At 44.9% G+C, this 22,284-nt stretch overlaps 1 protein-coding gene across 3 annotated transcripts; it reads right to left on the minus strand.

Moving 5' to 3' along the window:
- Positions 1 to 18,598: 18,598 nt before the first annotated feature.
- On the minus strand, positions 18,599 to 21,392 carry LOC136452146 (uncharacterized). 3 transcript variants are annotated; one of them, XM_066452785.1, is made up of 3 exons: positions 21,141 to 21,392; positions 20,334 to 20,962; positions 18,599 to 20,147 (listed from the first exon to the last, which is right to left on the minus strand). In XM_066452785.1, the coding sequence occupies exon 3, from the start codon at positions 19,956 to 19,958 to the stop codon at positions 18,888 to 18,890; it is 1,071 nt and encodes a 356-aa protein (XP_066308882.1). In that variant the 5' UTR covers positions 19,959 to 20,147; positions 20,334 to 20,962; positions 21,141 to 21,392; the 3' UTR covers positions 18,599 to 18,887. The 3 variants fall into 3 exon arrangements, with proteins under 3 accessions (XP_066308882.1, XP_066308880.1, XP_066308881.1); XM_066452783.1 differs by lacking the exon at positions 20,334 to 20,962; XM_066452784.1 differs by having other exon boundaries at positions 20,334 to 21,392.
- Between the last annotated feature and the right edge of the window lie 892 nt (positions 21,393 to 22,284).

The following is a 22,284-nucleotide window of genomic DNA, read 5'->3' on the forward strand; positions in this document are numbered from 1 at the left end:
GGAGATTTGGTAGGCCGTCAAGGCCTTCCGTGCGAGGCCTCATGCAAGGCGGAGAGCTGGTGGCCTCGGACAATGCCAGAGGTCTACCGATGGTTTACCTTTTGGCTTTGTCTTTGGTAGGGCTTAAGTGATTCTTTCGATAAACATTTGGGGTACCCTATTTCATGGTACCCGACATAAGTCATCTCACTTGGTTATGTTCATTTGCTTTGCTTCTGCATTTTACTCCGATACAAATGAGCTTTACTTTGTGTACTTATGCTTATTTCATATATTGTGAGTACATTGTGTCAGCATGGATCATATAAGCATGCCTAACCCTCCTTTGTTCTTATTGTCAATTGCTTATATGAACCAAGCATGTTGAAAATCTCACTGATCTTTTATACATACTTGAGGTTGTGTTGTCATCAATCACCAAAAAGAGGGAGATTAAAAGCATCTAGGCCCCTAGTTGGGTTTCGGTGATTAATGACGACACGGGATTACTGTGACTAATATGTGTTTTGTAGAGACAACTTGAGTTAGGTCATGGTAATGGTAATTGATTGGGCAATTATGGGTTTCATGCCACTATCAATGGAAATCGTTTTGGTTTTCAAAGGATGGACGACAAGGTTAAGGACAGACTAGTTCTAAGTGTCGTTTGGCATTGGAGAGACACTTAGAGTAGTTTTAGGACTTTGTTTTTCCTTTGGCCGTACTATTAAGGGGGTATGGACTAGTAGCTTGACCTAGGTGAGACTAATGGTTTAGGTGTGGTGCACACTTGTCAAACTTAGCACTAGGTACCTCAAGGATAGTCCACCGGTCAATTGAAGTCGATGCTGTTCACAAAAGTTGTTGAATTTGAAGTGAATGGAGACTTGGACATTGACTAGACACTAGACCGGACGCATGGGTGCCATGTCCGATCAGTAGTGTAGCACGCATTGTAGGGGCAGAAGGATGACCAGACGCTGGTGTAGGCAAAGGATTGGATGAGTAGGTCCTAACCAACCGTAGCAGCGTGGACTTGCTATTGACTAAGGATCGAACACAGGGACAAAATGTGATCGGATGCACAAGGTGCTGAGTCCAGTCGACATCAGAGAGTGTCTAGAGACTATTTTTGTTGACCTGACGCGTCAGGTGGATAGGGATCGGACTCACCTTGGAGTCTGATCATAGTAACAGTCATATTTTGGTGTTGGCTAGTGGTATACTGACCGAACGCGTCCGGTCGCCCCAAAAACTACTGGGTTGGACAATAATGGTCATGTTTCAACTAGGGGCATATAAATACTTCTCCTACTCATCCAAGTTAGCTCTCTTGTCCATTTGTTTAGCTGAGGAAACCATTTGGTGTGCAAGTGAGAGCAAGAGCCTAGTGGGGTGATTGAGATTTGTTAATCCAAGATTAAAGACCTCATTAGTGCATAGAGAGTAGCAAGTGTGCATCCACTATTCTTATTAGGCTTGGTTGGGTCTAGTGAGAGTTTGTGCTTATTACTCTTGGTGATCGACATCCATCACCTAGATGGTTCGGTGGTGATTGGAAGCTTGGTGATCACCCGACAGAGCTTGTGGATGACCCAAGTCATGGTGTGAGCGGTTGTGGGCAATTCACCGCGATGGAGTATCGAAGAATTAGCCCATAGAGAGCACTTGATCCTTGCATGGATCAAGGGGGAACTACACCTTTATGTGGGTGCTCCAACAAGGTCTAGTGGGGAGTAGCAACTCTCTGATACCTTAGAAAAAACATCGCCATGTTCCTCTCCTTCTCTTTACCTTGAGCATTTACATTTGAGCAATTCAATTCATGTCTTTATATTCTTAGGATTGCCAAGCTAGAGTAGGATTGAAACCTAGTGTGCAAAACTTTTGTGTGGTAGAACAATAGAAACACCTCTAGGCACAAGAGGGTGAAATAGGCTAATTGTAGGGCTTAATTATTGCAAGAAAGTTAGAATTAGCTCAATTCACCCCCCTTCTTGGGCATCTTGATCCTTTCACCACCAACACTAGTCTATTATGTCATTAGAGCTACCCTAGTAATGTTGTGCACATGCATGGATGTTTACAACCTCAAACTAGGAATCAAATCAGCCAAAACCTAGGACATAGTTTTTGTCGCCCAAACCGGCGGAGTGTCCGCTGAATACAACAGAGTGTCCAATAAACCTTCCCAATTTATTAACCTTTCCAGCAAAGACACTAACACCCTTTTGGAGTAAGTGATGGAGAGTCCATAGAATGTGACAGAGCATTCATCGAATTATTAAGGTTGAAGCCCGAGAACCCGAGAGCATTTGTTTCCCAGTGGAGTGTCCGCAGTCACTCATGGAGTGTCCACCAATTTCTAAACTAGGAAACTGATGAAACCTGAGACATCCCAATTTCCACTAGAGTGTCTGAAACTTGGCTTGGACCATTCGATGGAAGATAGGAACCCTAAGAACGCCTAAGTCCTGAACCATTAGAGTGTCCGTCACCTCCGACGGAGCATCCGTGAACCCAAACAGAGTCAAAACAAAATCAAGTCACCTCAAGCCCAATCCGAAAGAGAGTCTGACACATATAGCAGAGTGTCCCTCAGTTAACAGAAGGTGAGATATTGTATAGGAAACTTACCCAAGAGGTCAGCAATACTAGACTAAGCTTAGTTACAAATAATGCAATAGTGGAGCCCTATTAGACATCTCTTCCCAAGTTCCAAATCAAGTCTCAATCCTTATCTTCTTATCGATTCTCCTCAATCTCGATCTTCGTTTCTTTCAGGAATCATGTGATGTGAGGAACGTGTATAAGTCATCATCGTCAACTTTGAATTCGTTCAAACGACATTACGAGGCAGGCACCCCACTACTATAAACCCTATTTTGGATACTTATTGTGTTTCATTATGAGTATGCATTTCATGTAGATTTGGTTAAATAACTTAATGATGCTCCACTAAGTTAGAACTACTTATTAAGTAATTAGAGCCCTTCATCTAATCAATGGGAATGGTAACGCTTAAATTACTTATTTGCTTAGGTAATGGTAGAAGTCGAGTATGAGAAAGGGAACTCATACTTACGTGTGTAGGATGCTACACCAGGCTAATTAACCACTAAAAGGAATGAGGGTTATAATTTATCACTCCCCTAATCTTGACTAAGGACTCATCCCAACTTGATATAACAACATGATGATCAATTTGGTAATTCTTGCTCATGCGAGGGGTAGGTCACTATGAGTGTGGGATCTCAAGTGACGTAGCTCGTGGAGCAGTTAAGGACAATGCATTAGGATACATGAGTCCAAGTAACTGCCCATACAGACCACATATCACATATGGGGGCGGCAAGCCTAGTAACTAATTGCGACCGGTCTATCCGTCGAACTGGCAAGAAGGTGGTGCCAGTTAGATGGTGATAGCATTAACTGGGAACCAATCGAACCTTTCATGTGATATTCGGGCCAAATTGGGGAAAGGTTGGAAGCATGAGGCAACCCTTACTACTAGACCTAGTGTATGGTGGTTAGTCCCATTTTCCGTGTGGATACAGTTCTACACCTCTACAGAGTTCGAAAGCCTGAAGTCCCTTGAGACAATCCTTTTGGTTGTTCTTACTTTGGATACAGTTCTACACCTAACCCACTAGACTCTCCTAGGTCAAGCTACTAGTCCATACCCTGCTTAAAAGTATGGCCAAAGGAAAAACAAAGTCCTAAACTACTCTAAGTGTCTCTCCAACACCAAACGACACTTAGAACTAGTCTATCCTTAACCTTGTCGTCCATCCTTTGAAAATCAAAACAATTTCCATTGTCAGGGGCATGACAACCATGTTTGCCCAATCAATTGCCCAATCAATTGCCATTACCATGACCTAACTCAAATTGCCTCTACAAAACACACGTTAGTCATAGTAATCTTGTGTTATCATTAATCACCGAAACCTAACTAGGGGCCAAGATGCTTTCAATCTCTCCCTTTTTAGTGATTGATGACAACACAACCTCGAGTATGTAAAAGAGATGAGTGAGGTTTTCAACATGCTTGGTTCATATAAGCTTTTGACAATAAGAACAAAGGGGTTAGACATGCTTATATGACCCAAGCCAACATGGTGTACTCAAAGGATATGAATTAAGCAAGAGGAAATGAAGTAAAGGTCATTTGAATTAGAGTAAAATGCGGAAGCAAAGCAAATGAGCATAACCAAGTGACATGATATATATATAAATCAATGTAGAGAGCACACATGTCACATAAGTATCACAATCACATGTATGTAGTGCAATGCATGAAAGTAAATGTGAATGTATAGAGTATCACACATAAGAAACGAAAAGTAATGAATCACATGCTCCCCCTAGATGTACTGTTCCCCTAGATCTAACATACTCGATCCCTCTCCCCCTTTGGCATCAAGCACCAAAACCTAAGGGTCAGACGGTGGGACAGGAGCAGTCGAGTTGGGCGCTGAGGTGCAGTGAGAAATCTAGAACCGAGCATCATCATCCTCAAACCTTGAACTCTGAGCAGTCTGACCCTCTATCACTGGAAGTGAAGGTGATGCAGTCTAGGTCTACTCAGTAACTGGTGTGGCCTATGACTCTAGAAGTATCACTATAGGAAGTGGAGCCACATCTGCCGTTGTCGCTGTCGCTAAAACAACTAAAGTAACTGGCTCGGACGATGCAACATACGATGGAATCATCTCAGTAGTCCTAGTAATAGGAGCAGCCATGGTAGGAACAGGGACTCACAACTCTGGTAGTGTAGTCTACCCTATAAGCTCACTGAAAGTAGCACCGAGGCTCCTGGAGACTAGGGTGTTAGTCACTAGCACTGAGGAACTCTGAGGCAGAGTGAAGCCCGTAACAATAGGAGTGAAGTGAGGACCCTGAGCTATCACTGGTGAGGCAAACTAGTAGGACACCTGCTCTATAGGTGAAGCAAACTAAGTAGCTAGTTGTCCCTAACTCTAAAACCCACTAGGCTGTACAGCTAGAGTCACTGAAGTGGTGGCAGGCTGGCTGATCTGAGATGTAGACTGCTGAGGACCATTCCCAATAGCAGAGAATACGTGCTGCATGAAGCCAAGTAACTGCTACTGGATCATGAGCTACTGTTGCTGCATGGCCTGCTGCTGCCTCTAGAACTCATCCTATCGAGCCAAAACCTATGCAAGTGTAGCTGCAGTCTCCTATGCCTAGCGTGCCTAGTCCTGCCTCATCTGCTCAAGTACTACAAGAAGTGCTGGGTCTATCTGTGGTGGCTGTGGTGGAGCTGAGTTGGAGCCACTAGCCTCACTATTGTGTGGATGAGGTGCCATATGTGGAATTGGCTGATAATCACTGTCTGAGCTATCACTAGGGTCGCTCTCGACCACACCCTCCTGATGACCATCTAGCTCCTCCTCCTCTGTCACTGCAATGCCCCTGATGATCTCATCCTACTAGGCTATTGTCTCTAGGACCTCTGGGCGATGGCTCAGCTAGCGAGGTGTCCTCGCACTACTGTGGCGGAGCATCTAGGTCATGTTATATGGTGGAAACTTAGTAGTGGCACCTGTATACTCTGCCATCGTCTTAGGAGACATCTATGTAACTGCCTTGCGAATCAAGAAAGTGATCTAGTGAGCATAAGGCAGCTAACAATGACCTCTAAAACCCTCTACAAGTGTGTCCTCCATCTCTAAAAGTATGACATCCCAAATATCAAATAGGTCTAAGATACTAAGGAATTCACTAACCACAACTAAATGTGAGTCAAACCCTCATGGTGACCCATCCTTAGGAGCAGAGTCCTCATAATCGCATTAAGAAGCGAGCTATAGGTGTAAGATCATGTGGTGTCCTGCTCAACCCCTCGCCAAATGGCTCTGTGAAGCATGGTCGAACAAGATCTGTGGGTGGCACAAGTCTGCCGTGAGGGCGTCTTAAAGTCTCTGTCTGACCATAGCAAATCTCATGAAGGCGAATAGGTGACTCTAGAATCCTGAGAATCTCTCTGACCCTCGAGCTCTAGAGCCTATAGTCATGGCCTCTAAATGCAAAGTGAATGAATCTATGCCTCGGGTTAATCCAAAGAGAGGAGTAGAACTCATGGACCCATGACGGAACAAAGCGGCCAGTCTATCCAAGAAGATCTGTCAACCCTAGTAGATATGAGAGGTGAGGACGGATATGCTCGCCTGCAGCTACAACTAGAGACTCTATGGAGCAGACTCTCTAGGATCTGAAAGCAACTCCACTATTCAAATAAGCATTATAGAAATCCTCCTGCAGTACTATATAGGAGTGCTCTAAAGCACGCTCATCCGCCTCGGTGGAAACTAGTCCTTAAACTACACGAAGCGGACCTACTGCACCTATTTGGCTGTGGCTACCCTCAAGTCAACGTGAACCATGGGAGGCTGACCCTATGGTCTAGGAGGTGGACGAGAGCCCCTCCTTTGTGTCTCAGGCCTCGGTGACACCTGAGTACGTGTATGACCAGAGCATCAAAATTGTGGCTGTGCTACCTACTCTATCTCCTCATTTTGCTCTACCTACTGAGTACCCTCTATCTACTCTGCTAGCTATGTTTACTGCCCTATCTCCCCCTGAGGCTGACTCTCCTCTAAAGAGACATGCCATCATCCTACCATGAAGAGTCTCAATCCTCTCGACGGTGGCCCTCTGTGCTGGTGATAACTGATCAGCAATGTGGATGCCACCCCTAAATCCACCTCTCTCCGCTCACTCTGTGGCGGTTGCCACTAATGCTGCTCTCTCTGTATTAGCATCTGCAAACTTATGCTTCTTTGTCGTAGTCTTCTTCGCCTTTCCATTCTCCTAAGCAGTCAAGCGAGGCAGAGGCCTTGGATCCTCATCACTGGGACCACCTCCGGCATTCTTGCAACGTGCCATTGCTGTAGCTGAAGGGAATTACTATCACTGACAATGCCAACTAACACTCATGAGGCTTGGCCTCAATCCATACTCACAGGCTTGGCCCCAAGTTCACTAACAACTGTAAAGACAACCACAAGAGCACCGACTCATTGCACGATAGAATAGATAGGATATATAAATAATCACAATATTCAACTAGAGGTGTGAAACCCTAAGAAGCAAGCAGTAGATACAAAATTGAAAGCGATAGCTTGCTACCTAAAGAACCGGTGACTAACAAGCAAAGGAGAGGATCACGAGGCACCACCGGATTCGGCAATCATATACCTAGGGTTAGGGTTCTAGTGTGAAGTAGTGCGTCGGCTGAGCAATGCAATGTAGGCGTGGCTAGGGCAATCGGCGGCATAGGCGAGCTAGGCACTGGCATGGAGCACGACGGCAGGAGCCTCGGTGGCATAGGCAGGCGGTGCTAGTGCACCCGGCGAGGTTGTGCGGGCATGGACACGGTGGCATGACGACTGAGGCATGGAGTGGGCATGGTGGCGACACGGCTGAGGCATGGAGCAGGCATGGTGATGTAGCTACGGTGTGGGCATGGTGGCATGACTGTGGAGCGAGGCAGGCACGATGCGGTGGTGGCACGGGCGCGGCTGCATGGCGGCATTATGGTGAGCGATGGCGTGGGTGTTTCTAGGTCAAGGCAGCATGGGTGTTGGCGATGCTAGGTCAAGGCAACGTATGGAGATAGATATATATGGTGCCCCCCTATGTTAGACAAGGAAACAAAATAGAGTTGGAGATCCACCCAATTTCAACTAACCGGATGCACCGGTGGCTACGACCGAACGCTGTCACCTGGAGTCCGATCGACTACAAAGAGGTCCAAAACCCCTCAAGTCGTGACTGGACATGTTCGGTCCCACATGATCGAATGCACGTAGAGTTTGGTCGGTCCTGATAGCATCTTCTTTGATTGATCGGACGCAGGGACACCTTCACACTAGACATAGGATGAGCATTGTTTTAGCATCCGGTCACTCCTGTGCTACTTCTATTCACCTCCTGTGAACTGACCGGACGCTGGAAGCAGAGTCTGGTGCAACGTCCGGTCACCCTTTTTCAGCGAATATTCAAAGTTCCTTTGCGCTGCCTATTCCCAATCAAGTCCCAACATCAATAAGACCCAAATAAACACCAATTGGGATTGATTTGAGTGACCTCTCTCAAACCCTCAAAATTTTCAAAATATTTTGCCTTGGGCTGTAATAAATTTTTTTAAGAAAATAGGCAATAAAAGGGGCGAGGAGCAACATGTGGTCACACAATAGGGTTTTATGATCAATGGAAGCTTCAAATGCTCTCCCTAATTGTGGACAAACACAGCAGGTGCTCAAAAGATAAGCGAAAAGAAACGACAAAGCAACACACATGCACATGCAATGCAATACTTGAAAGTAATTCTAGTTGTTTGTCAAGTTTGATCCAAGGTTAAGCTTCTTCACACGCTTTTCGGTGGTTATCTTAACCATGTTAGACAAGCCCTAAGTGCATTGCCAAAAATTAAACATGTTTTAAATTACAATGCAATGCAAGGGACAACACAAGATCATTATTTAGTGAAGTTACTAAAATCAAGCACATTGAGCTCATTCCTCAATCGACAAAATGTTGCCTCATCTAGCGGATTAGTGAAGATATCTGCTAATTGATCATCGGTCCTTACACCTTCTAGTGATATATCATTTTTAACAACATGATCTCTAAGAAAGTGATGGTGGATATCTATATGCTTGGTGCGAGAGTGTTGAACCGGATTATTAGCAAGCTTTACTGCACTCTTATTATCACACAAAAGAGGTACCTTTTCTAGAACTACACCATAGTCTAGCAAAGTTTGCTTTATGTAAAGTATTTGTGCACAACAAGCACCCGCGGTAATGTATTCCGCTTTGGCGGTGCACAAAGCCACACTATTTTGCTTCTTGGAGGACCAAGACACCAGTGATCTACCAAGCAAATAGCACCCTCCGGATGTGCTTTTCCTATCAATTTTTCAACCGGCGTAATCTGAATCAGAATAGCCAACTAGTTGGAATCTAGCTCCTTTGGGATACCAAAGACCAATGCTTGGTGTATGCTTAAGGTACCTAAGGATTCTTTTAATGGCTACCAAGTGAGCCTCCTTAGGACTAGCTTGAAATCTAGCATACATACACACACTAAACATGATATCGAGCCTATATGCGGTCAAATATAGCAAGCTACCAATCATAGAACGATAGAGAGTTTGATCAACCGATTTACCTCCCTCATCTAGGTCGAGATGTCCATTAGATGGCATAGGTGTCTTGATTGGCTTACATTCATCCATTTTGAACCTCTTGAGAAGGTCCTTGGTATATTTTTCTTGAGAGATGAAAATCCCTTCTCTCATTTGCTTGACTTGAAAACCAAGAAATAATGTAAGCTCTCCAATCATCTACATCTCAAACTCTTTCGACATCAATTCACTAAACTCTTTGCAATAGTCTTCATTTGATGAGCCAGATATGATATCATCAACATATACTTGGCAAATGAAGATCTCTCCATCAAGCTTCTTGGTGAATAGTGTGGTATTGACCTTCCCAATGGTGAAACCCTTCTCAATGAGGAAATCTCGAAGGCGCTCATACCAAGCTCTTAGGGCTTATTTAAGCCCATATAGCGCCTTGGACATCCTATAAACATGATTAGGATATCTAGGGTCTTCAAACCCGGGAGGTTGATTAACATAGACTAGTTCATTTATGAAGCCATTTAAAAATGCACTTTTAACATCCATTTGATATAATTTCATTTCATGATGCGATGCATATGCAAGGAGGATACGAATGGCTTTAAGTCTTGCAACTGGTGCAAAGGTCTCTCCAAAATCTAACCCTTCAACTTGAGAGAACCCCTTTGCAACTAGTTTTGCCTTGTTCCTCACAACAATGCCTTGATCATCTTGTTTGTTGCAGAACACCCACTTTGTTCCAATGACTCTTGCACCTTGTGGTCGCCCTTCAAGAGTCTAAACTTCATTACAAGTGAAGTTGTTTAACTCTTCATGCATGTCATTTATCCAATTGGAATCTTGAAGAGCTTCTTCTACATTCTTAGGTTCAACACAAGAGACAAAAGAGTGATGTTCAATAAATGAATCAAGTTTTTGAGAGCAAGTCATTATACCCTTTGAAGGACTTCCTATGATGAGATCTTGTGGATGTACTTGTAGTATAGGTGAATTTCTTCTATCAACCACTTGAGGGGGAGGTTGTGGAGCATCAACATCTTGAGCTTGTGCCTCTATTTGATCATGAGAGACATGAGTGTCTTTATTTTCTACTCTCCCATCTTTATCACCATCTTATGGCACATTTGATAAAGAAGGTGGATCAATCACTTGTACATTATCTTCATCATCTTTAGGCTTGATGTTTCCAACCAGAATGTTCTTCATGGCCTCCCTCAATGGTTCATCACCTACATCATCAAGATTCTCATGTGCTCCTTAGGAGCCGTTAGATTCATCAAATTCTACATCATATATTTCTTCAACCAAGACAGTGGCATGATTAAATACTTGATATGCTTTGGACTTTGATGAGTAACCAATAAGAAAATCAATATCACAATGTCTTTGAAACTTCCCTAGGTGTTGTCGCTTCTTGTAGATGTAGCATTTGCAACCAAACACCCAGAAGAATGATACGTTCGGCTTTTTCCCGTTGAGCAACTCATAAGGGGTCTTGCCAAGAAACTTTTGAAGGAATAGGCGGCTGGATGCATAGCCTGCGGTGTTGATAGCTTCAGCCCATAGAGCTTCGGGTGTGTTGTACTCATCAAGCATAGTTCTTGCAAGTGTGATAAGTGTCCGATTCTTTCTCTCTACTACACCATTTTGTTGAGGAGTATATGTTGCGGAGACTTCATGCTTGATTCCAACTTCATCACAATTTGCTTCAATGTTTGTGTTGTCAAACTCTTTTGCATTATCACTTCTTATCTTCTTTAGCTTCACTTCAAATTCATTTTGTGCTCTCTTGGCAAACTTCTTGAAACATGATGCAACTTTGATCTTGGCATGAAGGAATAACACCCAAGTATATCTAGAGTAGTCATCAACAATCACAAGACAATAGAGATTTCCTCCCAAACTCTTTTAAGTTGTTGGTCAAAATAGGTCTATGTGAAAGAGCTCTAGCACTCTTGTTGTTGACATGTAAGCTTTTGTAGGATGAGTATTTGCAACTTGCTTGCCAGCTTGACATGCACTACAAAGTTTGTCCTTCTCAAATTTCACATCCTTCAAACCTCTCACCAATTTATTCTTCATTAGCTTCTTGAGTGAGCTCATCCCAATATGTGCAAGTCTTCTATGCCATAGCCACCCAAGTAATGTTTTGATGAGCTAGATGACCAAGTTCTCTATAATTATAGCAATCCATCTCAGAGATTGGCTTCCTTCTATTGCTAGTGAAGAATTTCTTCTTCTTGCCATCAAACTTGATACCGTTCTTGTTGAGCTTCTTAAGCATCTTGGCAGTTCTTCTCATCATTAGAGCAAGACTTGTATCATCAATTTCATCATCACTTGAGCTCTCATGTTCAAGTCTTGCTTTGCCCTTCTTCTCTTGGCTAGCCTTGAATGCCAAGTATTTCTTCTTGGTGGAAGAAGAGCCATCTTGTGGTGTGATGTGCATATACATCTCATGTGCATTGATCTTTTCCAATATTTGAGTTGGTGTAGTGGTGAAAGATCACCTTGATGAAGTACGGTCACAATATGACCATATTTGTTAATGGAGAGGACACTCAAGATCTTTCTTACAACATCGGATGGTTGCATTTGTGTGAGTCCAAGCCCATTGACTTCCTCTACAAGAACATTCAAGCGTGAATACATATCATTAGCACTTTCTTTAGGAAGCATCTCAAATGAATTAAGCTTTTTCATAACAAGATGATAGCGTTCCCCACGCTCACTCTTTGTTCCCTCATGGAGCGCACAAATGTTCGACCATAGTGCATGGGCATCCTTGTGGTTCTAGACATGGTTAAAAACATCTTTGCAAAGGCCTCTAAAGATGGTGTTTCTAGCCTTTGCATTCCATTTCTCATAATTAACTTCATCACCTTGAAGGTTTGTGGGATCCTTAGGTTTTGGGAAGCCTTGTTAGGCGGCTCTAAGAATTCCAACATCTAAAGATTCTAAATAAGCCTCCATGCGGATTTTCCACCCTCAAAGATAGGAGGAGGTCCATCCCCATGGGACATCTTTCTCTAGGCGGTTAAGCCTAATTTAGCAAGCACGAGGCTCTGATACCAATTGAAAGGATCAAGATGCCCAAGAGGGGGGGTGAATTGGGCTAATTCTAAATTCTTTGCAATAATTAAGTCCTACACTTGCCCACTTCACCCCTTGTGCCTAGAATGTGATTCTATTGATATACCGCATAAAAGTTTTGCACCCTAAGTTCCAATGCTACTCTAGCATGGCAATTCTAGGAATGTAAAGATATGAAATGAATTGCTCAAATGTAAATGCTTAAAGTAAAGAAAGGGAAAGGAACGCGGCGATGTTTTACCGATGTATCGAAGAGTCACCACTCCCCACTAGTCCTCGTTGGAGCACCCGCACAAGGGTGTAGCTCCCCCTTGATCCACGCAAGGATCAAGTGCTCTCTATGGGTTGATTCTTCGACACTCCATCGTGGTGAATCGCCCACAACTGCTCACAACTTGAGTTGGGTTATCCACAAGCTCCGCCGGATGATCACTAAACTCCCAATCACCACTGAGCCATCTAGGTGATGGCGATCACCAAGAGTAACAAGCATAAACTCTCACTTGACTATAACAAGCCTAATGAGAAGGGTGGATGCATACTTGCTACTCTCCTTACACTAATGAGGCCTTAATCTTGGATTCTCAAATCTCAATCACCTCACTAGGCTCTTGCTCTACTTTGCACTCTCAAGGGTGTTTCTCAGCTGAACAAATAGGCAAGAGACCTCCCTTAGACGAGTGGAGTAAGTATTTATACCCTCTCATTCAAAACATAATGTTTGGAGGCAGAGTCATCACTCTACGGGGTGACCGGACGCTTCGGTTAGGGTGACCAGACGCTCCGGTCAGTTATCCCCGCCACTATGTTAGAAAGAGCCGTTAAGTTCTGACCGGACTCTGACCTGCATCCGGTCAGCATTGACCGACCATGTCCGGTCAAGAAAAATGCTCTCTAGAACCTTACTGATGTTGACCGGACGCTGGCACCCAGAGTTCGATCACTTCGCTGTTCAGCGTCCGGTCAGTTACCAGATCCTGACTAGCGTTCGGTCAGCACTGACCGGACGCGTCCGATCAGGAAATTCCCTCTCTGGATTTGACCGGACGTAGGCACCTAGTGTTCGGTCACTTTTCACTCAGCGTCTGGTTGTAACCAGACTACTCCAGTTGATCAAATGAACTGACCGGACTCACCCTTCAGTGTTCGGTCACAACCAGACTAGCGTCCGGTCAGTCATTTGACCCTCCATTCACTTCCAACTCAAAATCCTATGTGAATAAAGTTTACTCCAATTGATCTTAGGGCTACTCCTGAGCTACCTAATACTAGGTTTGATAAGTGTGTACCACACCTAACCCACTAGACTCAACTAGGTCAAGCTACTAGTCCATACCCCCCTTAATAGTACGACCAAAGGAAAAACAAAGTCCTAAACTACTCTAAGTGTCTCTCCAACACCAAACGACACTTAGAACTAGTTCGTCCTTAACCTTGTCATCCATCCTTTGAAAACCAAAATGATTTCCATCGTCAGGGGCATGACAACCATGTTTGCCCAATCAATTGCCATTACCATGACCTAACTCAAATTGCCTCTGTAAAACACACGTTAGTCATAGTAATATTGTGTTATCATTAATCATCGAAACCCAACTAGGGGCCTAGATGCTTTTAGTTGTGATGACGACCCCCACATTGTGTCTTACCCTTTTCTTTCTTATTTTATCCCCCTCCCTTACCTGCTACGTAAAAAAAATAGTTTTTTTTGCATGCAACGTTGTGCATAGTTTTTAAGGTGGTAAGGCCAGGTGCGGCGCTCCACCCCCTTCCAGACGCCTAGGCGAGTTAGACGTGCGGTGAGGCGATGCCATACACATACTCTAACCTTCCATAGGACAGCACAAACATACACATACATACCTTTTTGTTGCCAATTCTGGAGCCCATGTAGCAGTGATCCTCCTGTTTCCAGTTGTCTTCTTCCATGTGCCATACAACCCCTAACAAGTTTCAACATGTGTGACTCATTAATATAATTATGTAACAGAAATACTTTGTAATCAGATTAAATATGGATAGTGAAATACCTTTTGATGATCTGAACTCTCTTTTCTTCTCCTAAACAGCAAGCTGCATATACAATAAGGAATTTAGCAATAGCAAGGAAATTTAGCAACAAAAGACATAAACAAATATCAATATATCATCATTACATCAGCCCATAAACTTAGATAAGAGTCTTGGTGGCATAGTTAGCCATGTTACAAACATTCCAAAAATATAGATAAGAGTCTTAGTGGCATAGTTAGCCACATTACAAGCAGTTCACAAATATAACTACGTAAGATAGTCTTAGTGGCATAATTAGTAGTCCACAACCACAATTACATAATATAGCCCAACCACCAAAAGTTAGAGTCTCATGGCATGCTAAGTAGTGCACAAGTACAGCACAAAAGTAATTTTAGTGCAGATCTGAAATTTGCTAGCAGCCAACTCTCAATAGTCAATATCCATCATCAACCTCATCAAGGATGTTTGGAGCCTCCAAGTTTTTGCCACCACCATTGGAGCCATTGGGATCCTGCTCACAATCACTCACATCAGCATCGTCATGTGGATCTTCCTCTTCCTCTTCTTCATTGGCCAAACCTAAGTCTTCTTCAAGTTCAACCAACCTTGATTGTCCATTTCTTGCACGCTTGCTACTAGCATTCCTTGAAAGATTGCAGCCTCGCAGTGAGCTTAATGCACCAACAGCTTCATCCACATGTTCCCATGTAAGGCCAGTACCATTATCACCATTGTCACACCCATGGGCACTTTGAGGATGAACATAGGAGGAGTCAGCCCACTCATTGTCCCAATCAAACTCCTCAATGACCAAAGGATCAATTTTTTCCCTTTTTTCTCATGCCTTAACTGAAACCTGGTCTTCATCTTTCAGTTGTAGGAAACAAACACAATGTCATTCAATCGCTTATGCAACAACCTATTACTTGCTGTAGTAGCCTTGAATAAATAATTTGCATGCCTTCGTTTAGCTGCAGTCCCTAAACTTGGCTGCACCTTAGAAGCTTGGGATTCTGCAGGTGCAGTGTCTTCAACTTGAACAGATTCAGCTCTAGCTATTGGGGCTGCTACTGCATCCACCACCACCACATCTACTGGTTCCTCGGGTGGCTCATTACCCTCTTCGTTGAACAATGGCCTCCTCCTCTTATTGGATTCCAAGTAATCTCTCATCTCCTTCCTAATGGTAGTGGTGGTTTTAGGACACATTTTTGCATCTCCATATCCACCTGCCAGATGTTGCTTCAACCTTTTTATCTCTCCAGAAACCTCAGTGTCACAAAGAGTACATGTCACCTTATCTGGATTCTGAAGGTTTGCCCAATATCCATACTTCTAGCCTGGATCATTTGAGTTGGCCTTTCTTGCTTTGTCTACCTTAGGATCATAGTTCTCATTGTTGATAGAAGGTGGACTTGCCATTCTTTCCTATTGGTTTGTGCTGCATAGAAAGAACCAAGAGAGTAATTAAAAATTGAGGAGATTGAGTACTCGATGTAGCCTGCAGTAATCTAATCTAAGTAGTGAAATAGTGACAGTAATCTAGCATTAGAAAATTAGCAAGTTGGCAATGGCAAGTGTAAAAAAATACTAGCAGACAACCAGTACATGTACATGTAATAGACATAGGCAATTAGGCATTTTTATACTGGTGTTTACCATTAGAGCCTCAGGGGCACATATAACAATGAGTCAATGGCACATATCAATAAATTAATCTCTCTTATGTAGCAAAGTTCAGACATCAGACAGACAAGCAGTCAAGCATATATAAATTATTCACAGCAATTAGGCAACCACATCAGACAGAAAAGGAACACACCTGTGAGCTATCCATTCCAAATATCAAACTCTACATAGAATAAATAGGAGAAAGGAGCACAACAGAGAGAGCAAAGTACAGCAGAGGGGTACAGGAAGGAGCAGAGCATGAGAACGAGGGGGAGGAAGAGCAGAGGAAGAAGGGGGAGCAAGAGCAGAGTCACAGCGAGTAGCAAAGGAAAGAGGAGGGGAGGGGAGGATATACCTACCAGTCACGTGGAGCAGAGTAGAGTCGTGGGGCTAGAATTGGTTGTGGAAGCGGACGGCGCCGGAGTCGGTTGTGGCTCCCGGCGGATGGAGCTGGATTTGGTCGTGGATGGGGCTGGAGTCGCAGACAGAGCGGACCGTCGAAGTCTCGCGGTCGAATGGAGCAGTCGCTACGCGAAGCAGAGTCGCGTGGACGGGAGGCCACCGCCGGATTTGAGGTGCACCGCCGCCCTCTCCTCTCTTCCTCTCTCCTTCCTTTTCCTCTCCCTCTCTCACTCTCTCAGAGGCGATGGGGATTGGGAGCCTTTGGCGGGCGGTGTAGGCACGGCGCCGCTGCTTTTCCCGTGCGAGGGCGTCGCGCCACTCTTTTCCCGGCCACTTGAGCGTGCGGCGCCTCTCTTTTCCCACGCTTTTTCGTCCCACAGTGTCCGCCTCAGCAAGAAGGACGACTAGGCGATGACTTCGACCGCGAGGAGACGCCATACGCCAGGAGGACGCAGCGACAGCGACGCCAGGTTTGAAAACCCACTCGAACGACTAGTCGTCGCCTAGGTGATGCCTTAAAAACTATGATGATGTGTCATACCTTTTCTTTCCTCTTTTGACAATGCTTTTCTCAGGGTGTCCGTCGCTCTGGCTGTGGCTTCCAGGGCCTGCAGAGCCCAATATACCTACTCCCTTATCTCTCACGCTCCTATTTTGGTGGACCTCACAAATAAACAGTGGAGGATGAGAAACTGCATGACTGGATCTAGATGCAATGCTAGCCCTCTTCTCTCATCGCGTCGCTCTCTCTCCCTCTCTAGTTGCTGCTCGTGCACACATACAGGATTGGACGAGCTCGGAGCTCTCAGGTCACAGTTGCTTCCTTCCTTCTGGCCCTCTCGCGCTGCACACCTGGCTCCACCCGCGCCGCCTCAAACTCGTAGTTCCCCCTATGCATGCTTGCCGAGCAAATCTCGCCGCTGCCACCCCCTTTTTCCTACTTGTCGCGGCCATAGGACAGGAACTGTGGTGAGCCATCCCTGGTGGCCCTCCACCCAGCCAACCATGCTACCTCTGCGTTTGCTTCACCTCCCTCCATCTCTTGCACGCGTTCGTCGGGGTGGATATCTACCGGCACATCGCCACCGCTGGTGCCACTTCCGGCATGCTGCTGGTATACACAGCTGGTCCTACACCAAGCCTCCATTTGTCCAAGCAGCAAGTAGATGTTGTGCTTGGAAGCGAATGTTGCAAGCATATTTTTCGAGTGTTTTAGATATTTCATATGTATGTTGCAAAAGTAGATTGGGAAGTTTCATATGGCTGTACACTTATGTTGCAAGTGTCTGTTTCAAATATTTCATCTGTTTTTCAAATGTATGCTGCAAGTGTGTTTATCTGGGTGTTGCATATGTTTCACACGTATATTGCAAGTGTTTTATCTAGATGTTGTAAATGTTTTTCAATGGCTTTTCAATTGTTTTAAGGTGTTTTTGTAAGTGTTTCAGATGCATGTTTCAAGTATTTCATTTGTCTTCAAACGTATGTTGCTGCGAATGTTCATCTGGATATTTCAAAAATAGATCAGTTGTTGCTGCTAGGACCCACTTGCCGCAGCAGACGTCCGGACGGAGAAGTAGAGGGGACGCAAGCGGTCTCCGTGTGAGGTCAGGAGGCGCGGGCGACATTCGGATGGCCATGGGCCCCACGTGAGCATCCGAAACGGAGCGCAGGCGTGACCGTCCGAACGCTAGTGTTGCCATTCCTCTTTTTTCCCCTTTCTTATCTGCTACGTAACAAAGCATTTTTCTTTTCCGTTCGTTTCTAACTGTTCTTACACTGGCTCTAGGAAACAGAGTCATAGCCAACCGATTATGATGTCATTGGCCCTAGGATATTCATATGCAGATTGTCCAGTTATAGCATACCAAAAATCTTCTTTATTGATGTTAGGTGTAACCTCTTCTAAATTAACATTGCATCTCTTACAAGCCAGATGCTTTGCCCAAAATTTTCCAGGTAAGAAAGTATTCTTTTCTAAAAAGCCTGAATGGAATGCCGGTAGGAGAAGATATAGCAATTAAATAAAGAGCATAAAAGTTCTATGGTAAGAAGCCTAAATCCGGCTTATGTATAGACCAGAAACCTTCCCAACCAACGACTTTGACCTGCTGCTCACTTCAAGAGACAAAACACAAGAATACATGATCATACCGACACACAGGTAGGCGTCCACTGTCCACACGGTACCCTTTATTAGCAACAAGAGAAACAACACATGAAATGTGATAGATAATAGAGAACATCTCTCAATGTACAGAATGAATGGACAATGATATTAGACAACTGGTTACTGGTTACTGGTGAGCACCCAACCCAAAATAGATTAGCCCTGCTTGCTTGTCTTATAATCCGTACTTTTCAGCTTATTTTTTTAGCCGGAGCAGTGTTTTCCTCCCACAGCAAATCAGCCGAAACAGTGTTTCGGCTTGTTTTTTCAGCGAAACGAACGGGGCCATAGGCAGAATGAGAACTGCAACATGATGAGCAGAATGAGAACTGCAACAAATCTGCAGGTAAATAAACACAAGCTAATCACTCGAGCTAACTACTAACAGTTAACACTGGAAAGTGCGTATGAAGTTGTCTCTCTTGCTCTTTTGTTGAAGCACGCTATAAATAACTGAAGCTGCGCAGAACGACCCGGATTGCAGGGAATATGGCATTCCTCGTCTGCATCAGCCAGTGCTTGCATCGCCATAAACACGAACGGGAATGCAGCCGCCCCCAAGCACCCGTAGGTGAATACACAAGCAATCTTGGCAATCCAGACTGCCGCTCTTTGCTTGAAGTGGGTTAAGAACCTCCAGGAGAGGCCAAAGAGCACAGACATGGCAGCGCAGATAATGAAGGCATGGGTGTACCCGCTGAGCGAGCCACGGAAGCTTGGCAACGAGATGGCTAGGAAAGCCGTGAAGGTCACCTTGGTCATCTCCAGCGATGCCGGCGGTGTAACTTGGTCGTCGTCCACCGGCTCCTTGCCCCCCGGGACGCATAGACATGCGGCGTACAACAGAAATAGACCAAGACATGGCACAACGGCCACTGCGACTCCATTCTCCCTGTAGAGTACGAAGACGATCGTGAGCACCACCGCGGTGAAGAGGAGAGTTAGCGCGCCGCACGAGGCGTGCAGAAACGCGCACATGTTGATGCACTGTTCCGCTTCGTTGTAGTCAATGGGAGGGACCGCCGCCAAGAGCATGACAGCGCTGGCCATCACGCAGAAGACGAAGGTCAAGCAGAGCGGCGCAACAAGGCGAGGGTCGAGGTCCCGGCCGACGCCGGCCGTCTGGCCCTCCAACGCCATGCCGTCCAGCCCGAGGAAGAGGAGAGAGGTCACAGCGGCGGAGAATTCCAGCGACGGCTCGAGGTTCTTGTCGCATTCCACGGCTGCCCTCTCGCTTTGTTCCTCGCTCCTTACCACCGACAGGTAGAAGCAGTAAACGATGAATGGACCGAACACGACCAGTACGACCATGGATGCTTCGAACTTCATGGCGATGAGGAGCAAGATCATGTACGCGAGCAGCATCTGGAAAATCGCACAAAGATGGACTAGGAACTTGGAGACACGGAACATCAACTGATGTGGTAACCATGCTCTGAGCGCGCTTGCCATATCGAGGATGACGAAGGCCAGTGAACACAGGAGCAAACAGACGGCCGAGAACGGGGAGACGCTACCTCGGACAGCAGCATCTCCCTGGCTCCTCTAGTCCACTTTCTTCAGTGCAACGGCCGCAAGCACTGGGCACGCCATGATCAGAATGCCCTCCGTGAAAGCTCCCACCCGATCCTTCAGAGCATCCTAATATAATATTCAATGAAGAAACCAGTGAGCATCCATTATACACTTTGGCCACTTTTGGCGTTGTCAATAATCTCTCAACTACAGCCATCGACCAAACTAAAGATAACCTCTCAACTACCAACAACTACCTCAAGCAACTCAAGACGACGACCAGCATAAAGGAAAGGAAAACACTAAACATACCGGACAGAGAACACTTTTAACAGCGATATGAAGCTATTGTATCATGCCACCATTAAAGCCCCCTTTTGCTGACGTTCCAAGCTGTTTTCATTCATTCGAACGAATTCTGCATGCCACCATGGATGGGGACATTGACAAGGCAACCTTGGCGACTTTTTAATTTGTCTCAATCAAATCAAAATAAACAAAAAAGCAACTAATACGAGGCCACGCTCGACTACCAGGCTACCAGCCACTACAGAAGGGGAAAAGCCTATCTTTTCCTTGTCAATCAACATTCGATCGATGGATGAATCGAGAAAGAAAACAATAATTAGTAGCACGCGGATGGGACACACGAGGAAATCGTCCAAATCAGTTAATCCATCTCCGATGGTCCAAAGCAGCTCCGACGCCCGTCATAGCCGTTCTGGACGCCTTCTTCGCCTGTCAAGCCGCCGGTGACCATGAAGAAGGATCTCAGTGACAACAAGCTTGGACGCCCTCCATCAGCAGGGCAGTGGCCACGACGGAGCTGCAGGTGCTAGCTGTTCGCGCCGACGATCCCCGCCGGAGGCCAGTGGCCACGACGGAGCTGCAGCTGCTGTTCGCACCCACTAGTATCTCTAACGCAACGACGTAAGTCAAATCTGTTGTGTCCAGAAGCCATAAGCCATTGTGCAGTAATAGGTGTTTCATACCATACCTATATATATGTATGTTCTGTTTGCTGGCTCTCTATATGAAAAACACAAAACTACATCTCTCTCTCTCTCTCTCTCCTTGAAATAAAGACTAACTCTGTGAATATTCAAGGATGGAACTTACCATGGTATGTACCAGGAACTATGGATGATTACGATGCAGGCAGCCCCAGCAGGTAGAGATACTAGTAGCTAGCAGTACACCGTTGCGGTTGCAGCTAATAACAGGAGCATAGAATTTATGCTGCCAAGCTATATTGTGGAGTAACACGGGAAAGACAACGCCTTCGAACCATCCTTGAAAAAGTTGTTGGGAACGCGGAGACGACTTACAAACGCGGGAGACGACGGCATCTTCTTGAGCACACGGAGAGGCGGAGACTTGACCACAAACCCGGCTTGATCTGCTTCTGTTTTTATCTGGAACAGTATTTTTCTTTTACAAATTTCTTCAGCATTCCTCCAAACCATCCAAATTCCTCCAGAATTCATCCAAGCGAACACGCCCAAAAAATATATGACCCAATTGTCCAGCTCAGCCCTACTAGACACCGCCCCACACCCCCCCCCCCCCCCCCCCAAAGTGCCTTGCCATATTTTTTTAGCACATCACCAGGAGCACTCGCAATCATGAATGTAAGAATTTAAATGGGCACATGTACCCAACCGCGAGCTCAAATAGATAGGGATGAGGTTACTCGTGCAGACTCGAAACATGCCTATGATCGAAACAAACTTGAAGGTGCCGCAATATCTAAGAGAAAAGTGAATTAGGCAACTTAAAATTAAACTTAGCCTCTATTGTCGGTTTATCAAAACCTATGCAAGATTTATATCTAGATGTGCACTACGGTTTTGTTAAGTATTATTATCTCTAATGTAAAAGAGTCATACAACCTAAATTCCAATCTTATCATATCTAACCTAGCAAAGCTAGACTATGAAAAACAAGCGCACAACCTATGAAAGCAAGGGCATGATAGTAATTGTTGCTCACAATGTTAAAAACATCATCATCCATATCCCTTTCAATTAATCCCTACTACCAAACAAAAGACAGGGACAAGTCTATCTCCACAACCAAACATTTGAATGGGACGATCCCATCCTAAAAACACATGAATAGAACCATCCTATCTCACATCGTCCCCAAACCAAACACACAGTTACCTTTGAGCACCGAGTTAGCATTTTTAAATGATTTTCAAAAATATTTTCACTTGCTTCTCATCACATCACTTAATCTAATGCACATGCATTGTTAGTCC

The sequence above is a fragment of the Miscanthus floridulus genome, chromosome 5 (assembly GCF_019320115.1).
Source record: "Miscanthus floridulus cultivar M001 chromosome 5, ASM1932011v1, whole genome shotgun sequence".
NCBI classification, from domain to species: domain Eukaryota; kingdom Viridiplantae; phylum Streptophyta; class Magnoliopsida; order Poales; family Poaceae; genus Miscanthus; species Miscanthus floridulus.